Source organism: Triturus cristatus, chromosome 6 (assembly GCF_964204655.1).
Source record: "Triturus cristatus chromosome 6, aTriCri1.1, whole genome shotgun sequence".
In the NCBI taxonomy this organism is placed as follows: Eukaryota; Metazoa; Chordata; class Amphibia; order Caudata; family Salamandridae; genus Triturus; species Triturus cristatus.
In genome coordinates, this window is record NC_140589.1 from 1,078,172,418 (window position 1) to 1,078,194,203 (window position 21,786).

Sequence of the window (21,786 nt, forward strand, 5' to 3'; positions counted from 1 at the left end):
TGGGCCCATTGATGAAACTCCTGGATATGGCAGAGGAGGCCAAGATATCAGCTCCCTGATAAACTCTCTGCCTTGGGGAACACAAACTGCGCATTGTCTGAGAGACGTCTGTCTCTGCTGATTAAGGTGGACCCCGAACTCGGGGACTTGGCCGACTCGGAGGCGGGCCCCATCGCACAATGGGGACTCTTTGGGGAACCCTTTATCAAGGAATTGGGGAGGTTTGCGAATACCTTCACTTACCTGGACAAAGCTCAGTCCTCCATTTAAAAGGTCTTCCATTCCCAAGTTTCAGGGGGCCGGTCGAAGCAGGGGCTGCTCGGCCAGCCGACCCAATAACCAGCACAATCCCAGAGGGCAAGGCTAGTACCAAGACCAGGCCGCTAATTTCTACCCCACCAAAAGGGAGACAGTGTAGAGGAGCCAGATGCGCAGGTGCCTCCAGCAATGCTGGTGAGTGTTTTTCCTTCTTCCCTCACAAAAGTAGGGGGCCGGCTGGCAGATTTTTTCCAGGCCTGGACTTCCATCAAGGGGGACGCATGGGCTCTTCCGACAATGAAAGGCTTCCAGATAGAGTTTTAAGGCGTTCCCACTCAAGCAGAGCTCCCGCGACCATCCGGTTTTCAGTGGCTCTAGTGGATGAGGAGGTGAAGTCCCTCCTGACCAAAGGCACTGTCTCTCCAACTATTCCGTACCCAAGAGGTTTATCAGCAATCTCTTCCTGGTGGAAAAAGCAGGTGGCGGTCAGCGCCTGGTCATCAACGAGTGGTTAGTCCATCGCCACTTCAAAATGGAGGGGGATCCACTTGCTACGGGATATCCTTAGACCACAGGACTGGATGGTGTGTCTGGACCTCAAGGACTCCTACCTCTCGATTCTAATCTCAACAGCCCCCCTCCCCCACCCACTGGAGGTTCCTAAAATGGGGGGCGCAGGGGAAAGACTTACGAGTCCACCACCCTACCCGTTGGCCTATCCTCAGCACCCTGGTACTTCACGATGGTCCTCAGGTCAGTAGTGAAACATCTGCAGTCACAGGGGATGAGACTCATCTGCTACCTCAACAACATCCGGATAATGGCGCAGGTCCCCCAACAAGCCGACGCTGTAACTCTGGTTGGCGGTCGACCTCCTGCAGAACCTGGGATTCATAATCAAGAAGTCCAAATCCCTGCTAGTTCCCTCTCCAAAGAGGATTTTCTGGGTTTCTTGATCTACTCTGTTGAGGCTTCTCTCAGCCTCCATTTCCAGAAAGTGACGAAAATTTGCTGCGAATTGCGGCAGGCTCTCACCAAGCCTCGAATCGCTCTGAGACAGATGGCTTGCCTGGTGGGCCATCTCTCCTCCTCCTCCTCAATACAGTCCATCTTCCCAGGGCCTCTTCATTACCGTGCCCTCCAACGCTTGAAGGGCACCCACCTGCACAAGCGGCTTTAGTACTCTCAGCAGGTGACCCTCTCCAGGGAGGCGATCAACTGGTGGCTGTCCAATATTGAAGTATGGAACGGTCGGGTAATATTTGGTTCTGCTCTGGACATCTTCCTAGAGTCCGACGCCAGCAGGTTAGGCTGGGGCGCCAGATGTGGCGATTTTGCCACTGGAGGTTTGTGGTCTCCTCTCGAACAATGTTTACACATCAACTGTTTGGAGCTCCTCACGGGCTCATTTGCAGTCCAATGTTGGACCAAAGACACGATCCAATCTTGGATTCTCCTCAAGATGAACAACGTGTCGGCAGTCCATTACATCCACTATCTAGGGGGCACTCGCTAAAATGCCCTTTCCGAACTAGTCTTCAACTTTTGACAATAGTGCCTGGATCGCCAGATCTCAGTTTCAGAGGAATACATTTCAGGTCAGGACAATCAGGCAGCAGACGTCCAGTCCCGCAACTTCCGGGATGTGAGCCTGTGGAAGCTTCATGCGGGGGTATTCTTGGACCTCCAGAACACATGGGGTCATTTTTTGGAGGATCTATTTGTCTCCTGCCTGGACCATCAACTCCCTAGGTTCTGCAGCTGGAGACCGGATCCCCTGGTGGTGCCCACGGATGCGTTTCGCCAAGATTGAAAGGAGAAGGGTTATGCCTTCTCCCCGTTCCCCATGATCACAAGGGTCTCGGTCCAGTGGCATTCGTCAGAGGTGGTGCTGATTACCTGATTTGGAGGTCGCAAGTCTGGTTTCCAATCCTGCTGGAACTTTCTTGGGATTATCTAATCCCTCTCCCCCGGTTTCCAGGGCTGCTTCTCAGCACAACAAACCCACACGCTCATCTTGTAGGGGTCACTGGCACTCATGGCGTGGCGGATTACTGGGGACGATGGTCGGTCCCCGGCCTTTCAGGCACGGCTGAGACGTTCATGTCTAAGGCCTACTCAGAAGCAGTCAAACATTATAAGTCTATCTGGGGTAAATGGTCCAGTTGGAGTCTGAGGCGAGGTCTTGATTCCATGACAGCAGATGTGACCCGGGACTTGAATTGTCTGCCCCTTTTTGGAAGAGGTGGGTTTGGCCTACAGATCCATTAATACCTTCCGATCCGCTATGTCAGCGGGACATGCAGTGATTGATGGGTTACCCAATGGTAGAATATCTTTGTTTGTAGTCTCTTGCAGGATATCAGATTGTCCCTTACCACGGAGCCTAGGTAGTCGGCGCTCTGGGAGGTGAGCCAGGTGCTGAACCTTTTTCTCTCTTGGCAGCTGAATAGATTTCGGTCCAGACAGGAGCTTTCGGCGAAGCTGGCCATGCTACTCTGCTTGATCTCTTGCAGATGGGTGTCAGACGTCAGAGCCCTGGATATCACAGAGTGGATTTTTTTCCCCTTTGGGGGTAACTTTCACAATCCGCAGACAAACCAAATGCGGGACCAAGTCGATCTCGTACCCAGCCTTTTTGGAGTCTCCAAAGTTGTGCGTGGTATTTTGACACAAGGCCTATGATGAGATGTCAGAGGATTTTCGCCCCCCTGGTGAACAGAAGCTCCTCCTTGCCCTACGGAAACCACACAGAGCAGTATCCTCTCCCGCAATCGCCCGTTGGGTGAGGTTTGTGATGCAAGAAGCGCGTATTGACCTGCGGTTGCTCTGAGCTCACTCCACACGTGGGGCAATGGCCTCAAAGGCATTTGCGCTAGGTGCTCGATTGGAGATATACTTAATGCCGCAGATTGGTGTTCGGACTCTACGTTCAAACGGTTTTAGTTCAAACCAGTACTGCAGATGGCTCACTTGGTGGTAAGGTTTAAACTAGCATAATCCTCGCCTCCGGTCCCGATAGAGATTGAAACATTATCTAGCTATAATAACAAAGTTTCAATTCTATTAAGGACTCGAAGGCGAGGATTATCCCACCCAAGGAAAACATTGTTGAAACCATCCCTATGCTTAGTTAGTAACAAGATTTTTTTAGGTTTATCACTATGCTAATTTGCATTTTTTACTGTATTGCTTTGCCTGCAGAGCTGTGGTCTTTGCCCATTCATTTTCAGGCTTAAACCTTAGCCATGAACATGTTCTAAATATGTCCTTTGATTGTAGGAACGGATGCGAATAAACGGGGATTCGTGAGTGGACGGTGGTGGCTGATCTCACGCAATGAAAGAGGAGCGGCCTGTGATGGACTATGAACTGAGTTGGAGACACCGGATTGGCTGGAAAGAGACTGTCATCCTGTTGACTATTGTTTTTTGTTAACATTCCCACGGTCTAATGGGAATTGTAGTTGCTCAAGTTTAGCTTTAAAATGGCTGCTATTCAATAAGGTGGAGAAAGGATGGTCAAAATGTTGTATGGGACAGAATGACTAGTTCAGCAGCACCTGCATCAAACAATATAATTCAGTGGTAATTGCATTTACATAGTGCTTAGAACCCCTGAAGAGGCGTTGAAGTGTTTTACTACAAGTAGGGCCCTACTCGAGAACACAAGGTTAGTAGTTCAACGGTTACCGGAATTAGTCTTTTGCTCTCAAGGAAATCATTCCATACATTTACTTGTTTCTTTGTGGTAGATTAAATTAACAGGAATTAATTGTCATCATTAGTTATGGCTGAGTTTGTGAAAATGGTTGGTGGGATGAATAAATAGCTTAGAAGATATTAGTTATTGTTAGGTTTTTAGGGCATGGTTTCAAAGGAGGAGAGGTTTTCACTCTAGCACCCCAGTGCTACACTGATAGATACAAATAAAATAGAGTGTTCTCTTAAATGGCAGATACCTTCCGTCCCTGCGACTAGGAGGAGGGATGCATTCCAACCAATCTTCAAAGCCCCGGAGAGCAGTAAACAGCAAGGTGATCATCATGGGCAGACAAAAAAAATTACATGAGGTCAGAAGCAGGGAGCAGCCAGAGAATGGCAAGGACTCGGGAGAAGAGAGTAAGGTAAATGAACTTCAAGTATAAGTCGGCAACAGTCAATTCGAAGGAGACTCTCCGTTTTAATTATCTGAGGGCAACATCTGCAGAGGGTCCAGGATCGCGGTCCCCAAAATGACGTAGATGGAGGATTTCTAGCTAGAATTTCAACAGTGAATGTGACAATAGACCAGATCTCTCTCAAGAGGCAACCACAAAAGGAATTAAGTTATACCTTAGCTAAAGCATTATAAGCACAGAACCTTCTCAGAGGTGACCATTACAGCCAAAATGGAGATGAAAGAAGATGTGGATGCCTTTGGTTAAAGGACTGACTAGGTGTACACTTTCATGTAAAATGTACCAGAAAGTCACCTGTACCCCACCAAACATCTTGAACATTTAATAAACTAGTCCTATAACCCATAACCAAATATGAGGATTGGCAAACAGGACTCCAAAACAACAACAAAATCATTAATGAAATGGTCCCAGCTATGGCAAGCATAAGACAATGAAAGGACTTAAAAAAATAAAATAAAAATCAAGGCATCCACATTCTGGAAGGGACGGGTACATAATTAGTTTTTTTTATGGGTGATATCTTATCTTACTGGAGTTCAGAGAGCTGGCTCAGGCATTCTCTGATGCAGTCTCAGAATTTTAGGTTAACTAAATTAATCAGGGACACTAAGCCGAACATAATTTTAGTGTGCGTATGAACTAGCCCACAAGACGCCCCTTTAAATAAGTTGAGAAAATTGAACTCCCTGGGACTACAAAAAAGTCCAAATCATCAGCTACATGAATCTAACTTCCATCCCTTTATCAGGAAGTAAGGCAAAACATGGGAAGCAAAAAAATATCTTATTCATACTCTTGCTAGGAAGGGAGTCTGCAGTCAAGAACAATATCCTTTACTCGACATATACATTCCATCCTTGAAAAAGTTCAAGTCTTCAACAAAAAACTATAAACATGCAAGATAAAATGATGCACTGCATCTGGAAATGGGACACAGTTAAAATATATATATTTGAATACACCTGAACAGAAGATAAGAGGTCAATAGGGTTAGCCTGGCTTGTCTGAATGTTTTCAGATATTTCCAGGAGGAACAGTACTGGGCTCGTATTCAAAAGGCATGTGTAATCACTCCTGAATAGGAATCTGCATGGAAGCCGAAACACTGAAAGTCGTAATTTCTTTTATTTTTTTTTTAAACTAGAATAACGCTGAACATGGTCCTATTATGGCTCGTCAAGCAGGAAAATCTTTATGAACAGTCATGATGACCAATATACGCGCATAGAGAATAAAGTCCAATAAAATACAGCGCAAACAACCTGCTTCTGTCTAACAGTGTTAAGGGAGCTGGCGACAAAATGAGAATGAAGCAATATACAATACAGAATATCAACTCCCTCGATCAGTGTCCATCTCACAAAGTAGGCAAGGTACCAATGATACATAGGTCAAGATTAAGCCTATAATTGAGATGCTGTCACACTGATTGATGAAGGGCAGTGCATGAAGAGGGTTCTTCGCACACAGTATTTTAGACGTTGCAAGGGTATGGCAAGCATTCTATAATTAGCAATTCAATGTAGTATAAGGTAATGAGTCTGCTGCGAGATGGAAGGATTGGTATTTGCTTTATGTGATGGATGTTTACCCAGACCTCTCAACAAGGAATTGCTCTATTACAAGTTATATTGAAATGCAAACAAAAATACTGACAAAATGTTGAACAATGGAATGTTTACACTTGAGACACTGGACCAGCACCTAGCTATAAACAACGTCATGGGTATGCTGCACCCAACTTTCCAAAGTCCTAATCCAAAACTTCTTAACTCTCCCTTTCCCTGTCTCTCCACAGGCTACATGGATTGTACAGGGGATTTCTAGAATTCGACGCTGCAGAGGAGAGGAATTCCTGAATTATTCACAGCCACTAGCATTCTTGATGGATTCCCTCCTGCCCCCTCCCCGCTTACATTGTCACTGGAGCCCTGGAAGGAGAAAAACAGTTTGGCAGAGCCCAAGGAGAATCAAGGGCTGACTGAGGCACACCCTTACAGCTCCTGCTGTACGCGTTCTACTAATCCTCAGGCACAGGCCCGCGCACACACAGACAGTAAGAGTTGTGAAAAGCACTCCAGCTTCTGAGCTGGGAGAAGTTGTAAATCTCCTGCGTCACCCAGGAGACTTTTTTTTTTTTTAGACATTCCACCATCATGGGGCAGAAAGTTCTAAAAGCCTTATAAACCTCATGGTAGTTGGCTATGCCACCCATTCAAAGTTCACTTCCATCATATAGCCCCTTGCCTAGAACGCTGGGACGGGCCTTCAATGGTTGTATAGTACGCTTTAAGCCTATATTACACCCAAACCATAACCGTTGTATCAAGTATTCCATGGAGTCCTGATAAAATACGTTGCTCGATTTGGCACTATAAGGAAATCTGTGCCTGGTCATTTTCAATCAAAAAATTGAGAGGAAAGAGAAAAGTGACGGGTGAAACTCTAGTTAATGAGAATTATTCAGCGCCGCATTCCAGTCCATCATTTTCTTGCCCACAGTGCCTCAGTACACAGCCCACCCATATGCAAATCAGCTTTGTTCCCGTCTAATAGAAACAGTCCAGTCTAAATTGCCTGGCCAGGTTCCATCAAGACAATAACACTAGCAACCCCATCCCGGTTTCAGCCTATAGTTATTGAAAACCAATGCACCCAAGTGAATGCCAGTGACTGAATAATTCAAGAATACCTTCCATTACTTTGATTAGACGAAAACAGAACAGCAACCATTAGCTAAATGAAAATCATCACGGGTAATTTCATTTCCCACCTGCCTGCTGACATGGTATACAATAAATGCCTTGCATTAACAAAAGTCTCTTAAATCAGCCTTTAGTGCTACGAGACAACTGTATTCCTGCTCTTTAATTTGATGCAAGTTTTGTACGTGTGCCAAAAAGCCCACACACTGAAGACAACCCAATGGAGAGTGACAGTTCAAATTACTGTCTGGTCCCCCACCCCCCTCCTTTCCCAAACCTTTTTTTTGATGCACCGAGGTATTTATGATAACATTTTAAAAACTGATCAAAGAACAAAATCAAAGCCAACTTCTTTAAGACTGCATTGTGTGCAAGGCATTTCTGTGCATGCTCCTAATGTAAGAAACCTGCCAACAATGGCCTTATTAACGGTGTTCATGAGCTACACATATGAGGTCCGGAGTCTATGTTAGTGGCCAACAACTGCCTGATAGATGTTTTGACTAATATTTCCTGCTCAGGCCAAAAAGCAAAAGTGGTACTGGTACAGCAAAAGAAGATTTTTTTTTTTTTAAAAAGTGTTTTGCAGGTGCACTCATTTAAGTAGAGAGCAGGATCCTACAGCCCTACCAGAGTCAGAGGGCCTGAGCAAAAATACATGCTTAACCCGTTAGCAGTACACCATGACAATTCTAACAGAGGCCCAATGACCTAAGGTGCCTTTGAAAATAGAACAAGCATTGGAAAAGTCTGCTATTTAGTTATAGGACTTAAAAATATTCCTATGTGCTGTGCTTTTACAGACAAGCTGGGAGAAGGAGGACCGACACACAGCATGGGGTGCTTATTTGGGAAGGAGGGGGGCATCACAGAAAGGAAACAAGAAAACCCATGCACTTGAGTAGTACTGCATGAAAAAGAAAAAAGTAGCTCCCTGAATGTGAGCTGTGGAAGGACACAAGTAAGCCAGTCAAAAACGTGATAAAAAAACGATATGAACCAGGGGCTGGACAAACACAGGAAGAGGAAGGAAATCCAGCAAATAAGCAGCAAACAAATATGTGACACTAAACCCAACCAATGGTAAACAATGAAAGTCTTTGGTATGGTCCACAAGAGGTTCGTACCTCTTTAGGTGAGACCTAAAGGTTTCCTGTCTAGCAACATGATCAAGGTTTGGTGTAGGGTGCATGATTCATCAAATTCAGTAAAGGACGTGTGGTTCATGAGTGAAGGCACCCAGGTCAGATTCTGGAGCTAGTTTCTCAATCCGGATATGGGAGCACCAGGAATCCTTAAGCATCAAGTTAAAAAATGGGTTCTTTGAGGCAACCAAGTTGTTGTGGATTCAAAGTGCACCATTAGGATCAAGAAGAAATGGAGGCAATAATAAGAGCACAAAATAGCAGGTATTCACTATCCAAATACAAACAGATCAAAATTTACTACCAAAACTCCTTATTTAAAAATATAATTTACTTCACATTTCAAACCACACCTCATTATAAACAAATCAACCACAATAACTAGTGGTGCACATCAAGAATTATAAAAATTGTAAAACAAACAGCTCCCAAGGATCGATTGTCTGATATATGGAACTCTGAAAGTACATTTGGAACTGAGACATCAGTTTCCCTATTGCATATTCGAGAAAAAGTTTGAAAGTCACTTTCTTACCGACCTTCATTCAAATAATTGAAGAGAAAGAAAACCAGCCAACAATGGACTGATTTGTGCAAACCCAGATCACATACCTTACTGAAAGCTGTTAAATGAAAAAAAAAAAAAAGTCACATTACATTCTTTATACATGGAAAAAAGTGAATCACTGTTTGTATAAATGGAAAAATCTGAAAGCCATTATCAAACAAGTTCTCAAGTGTGTGGTCCACAATACACCAACACAGGTATATAATCTGCTCACATAAATATCACAAATTTACTGGCAAACATGATAAAAGAATCTGGATTTTGCGATTTTTTTTCCCCTGCATAATGCAACTTGTTGACATCTTTCAGCGAGTCCGGGCCGAGTAGCATCTCATGTATTCGGTCAACCAGGGATTTTCAGGTTGGGTAGTTTTTCTCATTAGGTTTCTTTCCGCATCTGCAGTTAGAGAACGTTGCTTCTGCAGCAGCTGTTTCCTTTTTTCTTTCTGCCTTCTGTTTTTCGCCCTTAAAGCGGAATCATGAATCTACCAAGAATAAAAAAAATATTTTATAAGCGCAAAACAAGTATATCAGGGTAATTAAAATTAAAACAAACATTTACAATGCAATGGTCTCGGCATTGTTAAAGTTAAAGCTATTGGCATTGCTCATGGCCACACAGAGCCACTCACATAGAGCAACCCACACACAAATAGAGCCACCCATAGAGCCACCCACAGAGCCACCTACACACACACACACACAGACAGACCCACCACGCATAGAGCCACCTACAAAAAAGCCACCCCCACACACACAGAGCCACCCCCACACACACAGAGCCACCCCCACACACACAGAGCCACATATTTACTTTTTGCAGGATCAACTGACAAACCCCTCAACAGGCTCTATCAAGATTAAGAGAAACCTTCCCCCATCAAGGAGCCCAGGGAACTGGGTTTGAGTCTCGGTAATGACCCTGAACAGCGTTCTGATACCCGATTGGATTCGGGTCAAGTTCGCGTTATATAAAATAAAACTCTGCAATACAGGTAATCCAGACAATACTAAGAAACAAATGGCAGAATGATGTGTGCTGCATACTAAAAACATAAAACAAACAGAAAAATATTAGAGATCATTCACAGTATCCCCTCGATACTGCATTTTCCATTGAATGGCCAGACATAACTGATGAAACAATATGCATCAACCGGTAAAACGGTGCTAGCAGATACATATATTTTCCTTTAAGTCCAGTAACGAGGGATCTGAAAATAATAATTTAAAAAATGGGGTACTTGGGATCCGAAGGAAGGCGGTTGCATTGCACGGAAGAGGGGTGGTTGATGGAAGCGAGCTCTTCTATAAAATAAACTCATGTTGTACAAAAAAAAAAAAAAAAAAAAAAAAAAAAAAAAAAAAAAAAACACGGTAAAGGAGTCGTAAAGGAATCATGGCGCCTGCTCGTGAGCGTACCAACCCCCACCCCGCTTCATCCCCCCCCACCCACACCCAATGACGCAGTTACCTTCGGATACTTCACCTCGGTGATGCGACATCCCAGTCTTTCAGGCGGCGGGTGGAAAGAAAGGTATTTAGTTTCTGACTTGCACTGTGGTCATAATTACAGAGCAGTTATTATTCGGTGAGATTATATTTACAACTGCATGTCTTCGAATGCGGGGACCGTACATGCGTGAGTCATGACCTACATTTTTAAAGAGGTAACTGTAGGTTATTGCCTCTCGAATGACTTTTACATGGAGGAAACCCGCTTCATCCCACCCCCAATGATGCTGTAGCTCAATATGGGCAGCGCGAGCGGCAGCGTGATCAGCAATGAAGGATAGGTCGCAGGAGCAAAATGAGGCGGTGCTACGAGACATGAAGCAGGTTGTGAACACAAAGCCGTGTCGTTGCTAAGTAGCAGCTTCGAAACGCCAGCTAGCTGCGCCAATAGAGAATAGAACGTCAAGGGGTGACATATTAAGTCAGGCAGGTTAGGCAGATTGAGGCCTGGTGCTGCACATACGCGAGCTTGCGCGAGACAGCTTTAAACGTCTTTGTTTGTGGAAAACAAGCGCCTCAAAGTAGCGTATATGCCAGCGGAAACCACAACAACAGTCGTAAACAGTGGCAGAGCACTGCGTGAGGCATAGGAAGCGAGTTCACAAAAAGTAGAGGCACGCACTAATGCTGAGGGTTGAAAAGCATGCTAGAGGTGCGGGAAGTGTGGTGTGATCAGCGCCGAGTGAAGATGTCGGTGGGGTGAAGAAGATAAGAACAGTCTTACCACTCGATAGGGACATCTTCAGCAAGATCAGCACCAGAGGTGAGCAGAGTTGCATGCAGGGTCCGACGTGTGGCAAACAGCACATGGATTGCCCGAGAGCAGGGGGAAAGGACGAGCACACCAATGCCTTTCTCCGAGGTGAAGCAGAAATGCCTCGGAGAAACGCAGCGGCGTTTTGTGATTCGGGGGCGTGTTTTTCTTTCTCAAACACGCCCAGAGAAAGAATCGGAAAAAACACGCCCCCGAATCGCAAAAGGACGGGGCTTGTTTGGAGAGACAAACCTCTTCTCCAATGGCTGACCAGCATTTCAGAGGCCAGCCAATGGAGAAGAGGAAAGAAGAGGGGCGGGTTAAAGCCCCACTACTCCAAGTCATTAAATCTCGCGAGCGAGACTGCGCAAGCGCAGCCTTCGCTTGCCGAGACCTAAAAAGGGAGGCCTCAATTTTGTTTTGTGGGGGCCTCGTGCCGCAACCAGTTCAGCTCTACTTGTTTGAAAGAATAAGACTCAAGTTTCTGATCTACGGGTTACTGAAGTAATAGACTGCTACTCTGATCCCTCATCTTGCCTCAATTAAGAGGGTAAGCCAGGTTCACGGTTATCTGGGATACAGTGCCTGTAGCAGAACACAGGAGGCAATATCTAGTTCTACCATTTGTGTGTATAGAGGAGTAAGGAACTGAGAGCCCAATACTTTGGTCTTGTTTAGGAGCACTTGATTATATGAGCAAATTACTATCAAAACGGTCATTCTGAGGCCCAGCTTAGTATCTCTTACTAAATACTGATAACTATAATCCTAAAGAGGATACACACTTTCCCAATCCCTGAAAGCTACATTTGATAAAATAAGGGCCTACCAATTCCTAGTCATTGAAACATTTTATTTTTACATTTTTATTTATATAGTGCTTGTGAAACAGTACAATTGCCCCTTCTCCACTGACTCCCCCCCCCCTCCTTTAAAGATCTCAAAAAGAAAAAATCATTCATTGCACTCATTTGATACGACGTCTGAACATGATCAATATTATCACATACAATTTCCAGCAATGATTAAAGTGGCTGTGCCAACACAATACGATGATATACCCTTCATGAAACAAAGTGACAATACGAGACTGAACTTGTTTCCTCCCCTTCTTTAACACTCAAAACCACAAACCGATCCAGTGGCGGACAACATAAAGTGATGGTGCAAGGACAGTACATTTAGGTATGTAATAGCAGTAGGGCTTAGGCACAGAAAAGGCCTAAATTAAAGAATAATTGGTAATATAAAGTGACAGTGCAAGAGGCAGATTGAGAAACTCTCTCCCTTCAGTCCAGAACTGATTTGGAAATAGAAAACATGCTTTGAGTAACATTGAAAATTTTACACCGAATACACAACTTCCAAACTGGACGGCTAAAGTGTCAAGATAAAATCTATATCAAATTTTGCTCTACCGCCTTCTCCCCTAAAAATACCCCTATATCTTTTTATGACGTTGTATAACATTCATGCGAGCATGGTACCACAGGCCTCAAGAAATCTAGTTGCCCACATGCTGTGGCAAGTTAAGCTCTAAAAATAGTATACCCTGAAAAAGTATATTGGCCTGTTCTGGAGAGCTGATAAAAAACAAGGGTTCTGTTCTCTCAAAAAGTCCATGAGCAATAAAGAGGCCTTTAAATCTTGTATTGATCTAGTCATATTTGCTCTGCGTTCAGAGACCGAGGTCAAATGTCAGCTTAGGTCTTACAATTTGAAGTCACAGAAAGAAAAGAAAACACAACCTCCAGGATAAAATAAGCAGCAAAGTTAAAGGATATTGTAAAGTGAATTGTCTGACATCTCTTCTGTACAAAGAGTGTAAAATTAAAGGCTGTAGGATTTCGGGATTTATTTATAAACACATTTAAATAGTTTGCAAATGAACTGTTCAAACATTTCAAAATATATTTTAGTAGTTATGAAAGCACTTTTTCGTAACTGTGTGATTGAAAAAAGTATAACAGATTAAAAACATACGATACTGTTGATTTGTACATGATAAACATTTCTGCTGAAACTCCATTTCCAGAGATTGTTTTATATGCTATACTGTTATCAGTAAAACTGCATGTTAATGGGAAAGTTTGTGCCATTTCAATGGAAAATATGCGGTTTGTAAATGATTGTGTCGTATCAAACGAGGCTTTAGTAATTCATTTATTAAAAGTGAGTTTTCCATCATAAACTGAGAAACATTTCTGCCCCCAACCTGATGAACTAAAAGGCTGGGCCGGTGTTTGTACACTCTTTGCATGCTAGATTCTTATTGTACATGGAGCAAAAGTTTGTCCTACGTAATCAAACATAACAGTTTATTGTACAACATAAATGCTGAACTTGCATATGTGAAGGTCCTCCAATATGCAACAATGAAGAAAAAGGTGGCTCTAAATATTCCTCTTGGATCACTGTGAGAGTTTGGCCTGGCATATGCTGTCTCCTAGTTATAGGGACACCTTGCACCAGTCCAATTCGACTCTTATTGATGATAGGTTTAAGACAACCTTTAAAGAAAGCTATCCTAGTGGTAGCTGTGGAGAGCAGCCTTCAGGCTAAGTATTGAAGGAGTGTTAAGCTTCTTGTTTTACCATAATAACCTCTTGAATAACCAAATGAAAGAGTAGCCCACACAGGTATATATATATAAAATATATGTATTTATTCTAGACAGAATACCACAGTCTCTTTATGAAGCTGTGGCAAAGTTACAATATCAAACAAGCATTGATAGACACAATAAATAGCACTATTAACATTGGGCCCCAGGGGGGGACCAAACCATATACTAAAAAAGTGGTACAAGAACCACGACAATTCTACAGGCAATGCCTAGGGCATTCAGGATCGCTAGCCCCTTAAGAATCCACCCCAGGTTATGAGGAAGGGGACCCACGGGAGGCGCGTGCAGTGCAAGTAGCTGCTATCGGGATCTCTATTACAGCCTATGGAGAATGTCGCGGTTGGAAATAAACAGTTTAAAAATACTTCTAGCAGGAGTACAAAGTTAAAACTTTAGACTTAAGCTTTTGAGATGCCCACAACCCCGAGAGTACCGAGGTACCACTGTTACCTGCCCCAGGGAAGCCGGGTGCATAGGTCGTTTCTGCTGTCGGGTCGCGGGCTGATTTTCAATGGGAAAATAGTCAAAAGTTCTGCTAGCCAAAAGCGTCGATGATGCCGTGAAGATCAAAGATGTGAAGATTGTAGAGAAGAACCTGAAAGCAGAGGGGACAGAGTCTGGGTCACGGTAAAGTGACCAGGAGGCTCAAAGCAAAGACCCCTTCGATGTCGGGTGCTTCAGGTGGAAAGTGGTGTAGCTTGGATCTGCAGCCACGGGCTCCGGGAGGCTTCAAGGAAGGCCAGCTTCCGGAGGGCGACTGTCCCACGTCGGATGAGGGTCGCTGCGGTGTTAGTGTCCGGATTGAATCCACTAAGCCTTGGCAACCGCAACCCACGAAGAATGAACAAATCTGCTACAGTGCAGACCCACGAGGTCTGGGAGAGGTCTCCTTTGAGGAGACTGTAGAGCAGGCCTGGAGCAACCAGGGGAACTCTTGATTCTTGAGATAGACCTCCGCTAGGGCCCACAAGTCGAGAGACAAGGGACCGCGGGAGGCGGCAATTTGGCGTGCGTAAAAGGGCACCCACGGGCCACCGGAGGGGGCTAGGGCGCTGGTCTTTGGCACAATTGCTGTAGAGTGGTTGGCTCGTAAACGGGCCAAAGCACAACTTCCCCACTGGTCAGGGTCGTGTGCTATGCAAGAGGTGGCTGGTGTCCTGGGGTATTGGGGATCTCGGCACCCACGCGGTCCACGGTGCCCAAACTCGTTGAGCACACTCACTGGCCTCTGGGATGCGCTGGAAACCCACCTCAAGGTTTCTGGAAGTCGTCGAAGTTCGTGAGAGCAGCGAAGTTCCAACCGGGTCACTTGCAGTGTTTCAGGTGCCTGCCAAGCAGGGGGATAACTCCTTTATCCCAAGGGAGATTTCTTCCGTCAGCTGGGCAGCAGCAAGTCGAAGGTCAAGACTGTAAAGTTCAAGATTAATCTGAGGCTCTGGGGCCACGTTATTCACATTTATCCCCAAGATTAGGGGAGTGTCCAGAGTAGTGTCCACCAATGGTAGGTGAGGCGGGAAAGGGTGGCTACACCCTCTCCCCTTTGTGTGTTTCCCGCCTGGGCGATGGGCAGGATGCCCCTGAACCGGTTCCATGCAGAATGAGGCTTCTGCAGCTGCCTACGTGCAACTCTGAAAGGACTTTTGGTGCAACCACCCTGTTCCAATCCACATTATCCTGTCTGGGGAGATGCTAGCACCTCCCTGCCACAGGAGCTCTATTGTCCAGCTGGCGAGGCTGGGGTTTTCCCCAGCAACAGCCAGCCAGGGTCGTGTAGGTGGCGGGTAGTAGCCATTTTGTGCACTTTTAAATTGGTGTCTAAATTCTGCCGCTTTTCCCATATCGCCCCTCTAGCAGGGGGGAATCGTACCCTCATGCCCATGGCTGGACTGGGGGTATGATTCCTACATGTTTGACACCAAACACGATATGGTTCTGTGTAGCCATTCTCAAGTTATCGCGATATCGCAATAGACTTGTAATGCGGTTAAGAGTATATGGTATGGCTACACTACAAACAACCCAGCAATGATTTTACGAAGGTTGCAGAGAGGCCCTCCCATGTAGGGGTCCCCCTCACACATACCTCAGCACCCTGCCTTGTAGGATTACCAAGGCCTGCTATAGGGGTGATCTATGAGAGTACATGTGTTGTAATGGGGTGGGATATAGGATACCTATATCCCTGTAAGGGGTGCTAGCACCACCTTACCCAGACTACAGTAGTGGTCTGGTGGTGTCAGTTTGTATGGCTGTCCCAGGGTGGCACAATTAGTGCTGCAGCCCTGGTAGGCCTACTGAGGGACCCATCCCTGGGTACCCTCTACAAGGGACTGTCAGGGCATCCTCAGCATCCAATTGGTTTGTACCCAAGGTACATCACATTAGTTTTAGGGAGAAAGCAGATAGGCTGGGGTCCTGGATAGCAGGATCCCAGCCAGACTAGTCAAAAACCACTCAAATACCAGGCAAAAAGTTGGGGGCAACCATTAGTCAGATTCCACCTTCCTACAATCACTAAATTTGAAACCCGATTGGGGGGTGGTCAAGTACATTACAGTTAAGTCGAGTAGATCTTTCAAGTCACTAGACCAGCAGGTCTAGTAACATTTTCATGGTTTTTCTAGGTCTGTACCAATATCACCTGGTGTATTTTCTCCTCATCCTACTTATCCACTCCTCAAATGTGGGCTGCACAGGGGACTTCCAATGGCTAGTAATAATGGAACGCGCCACTGAGGTGGAGATAGATAAATTGAGCACATTGCTTCCCGAACTGTGATGAATTGGTGAGGCTGAACAGAATAGTACTGGGAAGTGGTTTGACCTCACGTCCTACCTTTATGGAGATATAGTGGAAGATCCTAGACCAAAACTCCAAGACTGCCCCACATGACATGATCATATGTCCCCAATCTCCCATGTCCTTGCACATAGGACATGTTCAAGCAGAAATATGAAACATTTTGTTAAGCCTCTCTGGTGTACAGTAAAGCATCCAGGCATTAAAGATCATCCTATGAAAATTTGCCCCCTCAACAGCAAGATGGCATATTCCAAATACTTCGTCCACATGTCCCTCACTGATCTCTGTCCGTTCCCTTCATTTTGTCCAGATATTGATGGCAGTGATAGAGTTGTGCGGCCAAAGTTCCTTGAAACAGAAACACAGAGTGGTTCACCTTTTCTGGACAAAAAGTTTCTCAACCAGCCTGGACGAACAGTGAACCTCAGGTAGAGATACTAAAGCCTCAGCCAGAATCTTGCACGTACCCAAGATCCATAAAGCTTCTTAAGGTGGTAGAACATTTATTCATTCCACAGCTTTGCTGTGGAATCAAATGCTGCTGCACCTTAGGTCTCAGTCCAACTTGAGGCATTTTAGGAAACTATTAAAAACCTGGTTCTTTGCTTCCAGTTAACTACTCTTTTGCAGCTTAGGTCCCTTCTGAGGCCTGGAGTACAGCCGTTGGCACCAAGACACCTTCAAGTATTTGTCGTGCTCCACAAATATTAATCTATTAAGAACTGAGAGTAGTTGGCCTGGTATATGCGGTCCACTAATTAAAGTGGGGACCTTGTACCAGTCCAAAGAACCCTTATGGTGATTTAAGAGGTCTAAGATAACCTTAGAAAGCTATCCAAGTGCTAGCTGTGGAGAGCACCCTTCAGGCTTAGTCTTGAAGGAATGTTAAGCAGCTTGTTTTACCAGAGTGCAACCTTATAATATTGGTTAGATGAAAGGTGAACCACACAGTAGTTATAAAAATACGTATTTATTAATAGAACTCACTCCAAGTATGACACAGTATCTCACAAAGCACACTACTGTAGTACAGAAACAATAGTAAATAGCACGACTACTCTGTGGGCTCCAGGGGGAGACCAAACCATATACTAAAATAGTGGTGTAAGAACCACGACTCGAGTCAAGACAGTGTAGAAATCGCTGGGACCCCAAGGAACCACCCAGGGTGCATAAGTAGGGACCCCACCGAGGACGGGTGCAATGTGGGAACACGACCGTGTGATGGGTACAATTCTATAGGAGAGTCTCGGTTGAAGCTTTAAAGTTTAAGACCCTTCCCAGTGGACTTCGAAGAAACCCTGTGGAACTTAGGAGGTTGGAGAGCCACCCCACCCGTGGATACCGTAGTACCAGAGTTACCTATCCCAGGGAATCCGGGTGCGTAGGGCTGAAGTGGCATCGGAAACCACCAAACTCAATGGAGGACTTTGAAGAAGAGCGGCTGCTGGAAGGATTAAGAGTGTCCGTTGGAATCCAAAGGTGGATTCTTGTTGAAGAGTACCTGAAAGCAGAGGGGACAGTCTGTCACTCAGAATCTGCAGCCACCAGGACCAAGAGATGTCGAGGACGACCAGGAGCCAGATACGAGCTGTCCCACGAAGGATGTAGAGTACTGAGGGGTCAGTGTCTGGCTGGAGCAGTAACAAGCCTTGGCAATGGCAACCCACGTAGAAGGTCGAAGGTGGTTACGGTTCGGACCAGCAAGGTCCAGGAGACTCACCAAACACAGAGGAGGCAGGGCAGGCCTGGATCAACCAGGGGAGCGCAAGAAAGCAAAGATGACCGTCAAGAGGACCCACAGGCCGGAGGCACAGAAGTCGCGAGGGGACCTCTAGCAGTTTTACAAAGCAACAGCCAATGGAGCACTCTGTGCGAGGAGTACCGGAGTTCTTTAGTGGAAATGGTGGCAGAGGTTGGGGCTACTCAGAGCTCAGTGCACTTGTTCGGGAAACGCCAACAAGCATATGCACTTTCAAAAGTACGTGGTGCACAGAGGTAAGGGTATTGCAGCCCCCACAAGGGATTCTGGCCTCAAACTTGTTGAAAGGGCAGCTCGGACCTCAAGGGACTTGGAAACACACCTGTGTTGCTGGAGCCTTTGGAGTCCGTAGGAGCTCAGGAGCAGCTGTCTGGTCAATTGTGATGTGGTGCCTGCAGTTGCAGGAGAGGGACTCCTTCACTCCAGGGGAGATATCTTCAGTTGTCCTTGATGCTCCACAGGTCCTGCACTGAGCCTCTATGGTGCACGGTCACAGTCGATGCTGCGGACTGAGAGGGGGACGAAGTCAGGCCCAAACGAAGTCCAGCGTGCCCAGACGTTCGAAGTTCATTGGTTTCTGGATCAGAATCTTATCTACATCGAATCTAGGGTCCTACAGCCAGGTAAGCCCTTTTGTACCAACGGTAGAGGGTTGGACAGATTCAGGGGGCCCTCCTAGGGAAGGGTATGGGCAGTGGGGAGGTTACTCCAATGTCCTTTGTCCAGTTTTGCACCAGAGCAGGAGCAGACGGTTCCCAGGACTGGTTTGAACCAACTATGCACAGGGACACCAAATATGCCCCTCATTTCAGTCGCTGGCAAGTGCACCCGCCCAGGCCTAATGCACTAAATCCTGTCTGGGAGGTGGTCACACCTCCCTGTGACAGGAAGCCTATTGTTCTGCCTTCCCCCTGCTCGAGCATGGCTCAGCAGCAGGAGGTCAGAAATAGGTCTCTGGCCGGCAGCAACCATTTTGGACTGCCCAGGACTAGAAGGCTGGTACCGGGAACACCAGGGACCTCACAAAGCTCGTTTGAGGGGTAGAATCATACCTTCCACACCGGTTACCAGTATGGGGGTATGATTCCACAATGTTTAAAATCCCTGAAAGTAACCCTATTGTGTTTGGTGTCAGAGTTGATCACGCGGTCGCATAATGGCCCTCTATATTTCGTAAATGGCAGTAGTAGTAACAACCCGGGAGAATGGACTCCATAGGCTATAGGGGTTGTTCTGCTCATGCAGAGGCACCCTCTCATTTAGAATCAAGCACCCGGCCTTCAGGATTGTAAAGGTCTGCTAGAGGGGTGACTTATAGGTTTTAAATGTAGTGACCCTTAGACATAGGAAACCTATATCTAAACTAAGTGGTGCATGCACCATCTTACACAGGCTGCAATGGCAGGCCTGTAGTTCCATTTTGCATGGCCTCTCATGGGTGGCACAATACATGCTTCAGCCCATGGGAGGGCTCTGTGGGAACTATGCCCTGGGTCCCTGGGTACCATATACTAGGGGTCACCATTTTGGACATCTAGTTCTAGCAGATTATCCCATTGAATGCATCCTCTGCTGACTATTGAGAATTTCCTTCCCCTGAACGAACTTACAGGGCTTCTCGCTTTTCCTGCCATATGCATCAGGATCAAGGTGACTGCTGAATTACAGCTTTACGGTAGGCCTCATCAGCCACTCTCTGCTAACGATCCTGCTTATCCATCTTAGTCCTCCTTTGGAAGGCGGAAATGGAAATCATAGACCTCCGAATTGAGGTTGTAAATGCCTACCAGACAGTGAAGCCTTCCACTGTATGGGCCTTAAATCGGGAAAACATTCAATGTCTGTGGACAAGGTACGAACATAAGATTCCTGTACTAACAATGTCTTGTCCATAACCCGTAACGGAATGATCCGAGAAGGCCCCCGGCATAATATTGGCAGAATGTACCAGGAATAGTCAAGGAGGCTAATAAAAAAGAAAACGGTCAATCAGGAAGGCGGACCCATATTTCCTAGAATAGCAAGAGTAGACTCTAGCTGTGGGATTCAGCTCCCGCCATGAGTCTTGAATCCCCATTCTAGTACAAAGATAGTTAAAAACCCTTTCGACCTTTCTTTTATGTAGTTCTCTATTTGGGTAAGAGGAATCAAACCTCTGTAAGGGAAGGAAGTATCCCAGGGAAATTAAATAACTCCCATAACAATTCTTTAAGAGGCTTGATATTATCGTGAACCGGGTCATAAAATTAGACAATGTTATAGCTCACATTGGAAACTACAAGGGGGACTGACTATAACCCAGAAACCCCTGTTATCAGAAACCGGGGGAAGGCAGCTAACCTGGGCTTTACGACTAATCATCACTGCAGTCCCTCTATGGCATGATTCTGCAGATGAAAGAAAATAAAAAAAAACACTGCTTGACCCGGGGATAGTAGAGTTTATTGCCTTACTTCCCCCCTGAACAAGATGCATCTCTTGTACAAGGATAATGGAGGGATCATGCTGCAACAAACTAAAAAAAAACACAGCATACCTCTTACCTTTGTTGTTTAACCCATTCACATTTTGGCAAACTACAGTAAAATGAATGTTCTCATTATCCATAGATGTTTTATCGCACACAAAACCAAATTTCTCTATACACCTCCATTAGTGTTTCTAAACCATACTTGTTCCAAAGCAAAACATTTTCCCCAAGCAGTGACCCCCACCATCAAGTCTACCCTCAGAACCCTGACCGGAGCAACTGCCCATTGACCCACCCCTTTAGCCCCAGAAGCTGGAAACTAACCAAGCAATTGATATGTGTTGCGTTTCTACCGGCACCTACTGGTGGCCCAAGGCCCATTCAACTTACATCTAGGGGTTCCTCTCCATTAGACACAAGAACCCCTAAATGTCACCTGGGTCAGAGAACATGTGGAACCGGTCACCACATAAAACCTTTAATTTGTCAGGATGTAGCAAATGTGTCTGGGCTCCCTGGCCAGTAGCGTCTGACAAGCATTTCAGTTCCAAACGTTTCGTGGAGGTGTCGTCGGCTATATACAGAAAGATCTCGAAAGAGAAATCATCCTCCACTTTTACAGTCGTTAAGAAAAATGAAACCAACAACTTTTTAACGATATCACAGGGAGCCATGCCTGGAACAATAGGATTACTGCCTTTAAGATTGAAGAATTTTCTGGAACTGTGTTCTGGGTATGTTCTCTGAAGTTTTTTTGTTTTGGTTTTGGGCATGGGTGTCGCCGAGCACCTTTGGGTGAATTTCCTTCCTATTGTGATGTCAGAAAAATACACTAGAAGTTCTTGTGCACGGACGTTATTTATTTTGGAAGGGGGGGGGGGGGGAAATAGCATGCAACTCGATAGCATAGACCAATCTAAGTGGTCAATCCAATAGTTTATTGTTGGATATTTGGTTAGTCATGTGCTTTAAGGAAATTAACTATTGCCCATATTTT

At 45.5% G+C, this 21,786-nt stretch overlaps 1 protein-coding gene across 2 annotated transcripts in view; it reads right to left on the bottom strand.

Moving 5' to 3' along the window:
• Window positions 1-8,601: 8,601 nt before the first annotated feature.
• CCSAP (centriole, cilia and spindle associated protein) overlaps window positions 8,602-21,786 on the bottom strand; it is a 98,547-nt gene continuing 85,362 nt past the window's right edge. For both annotated transcript variants that reach the window (XM_085611952.1, XM_085611951.1), the window contains one exon: window positions 8,602-9,344. In XM_085611952.1, coding sequence (XP_085468078.1) covers window positions 9,165-9,344 — 180 coding nt within the window. In that variant the 3' untranslated portion in view covers window positions 8,602-9,164. The remainder of the gene's footprint in view (window positions 9,345-21,786) is intronic.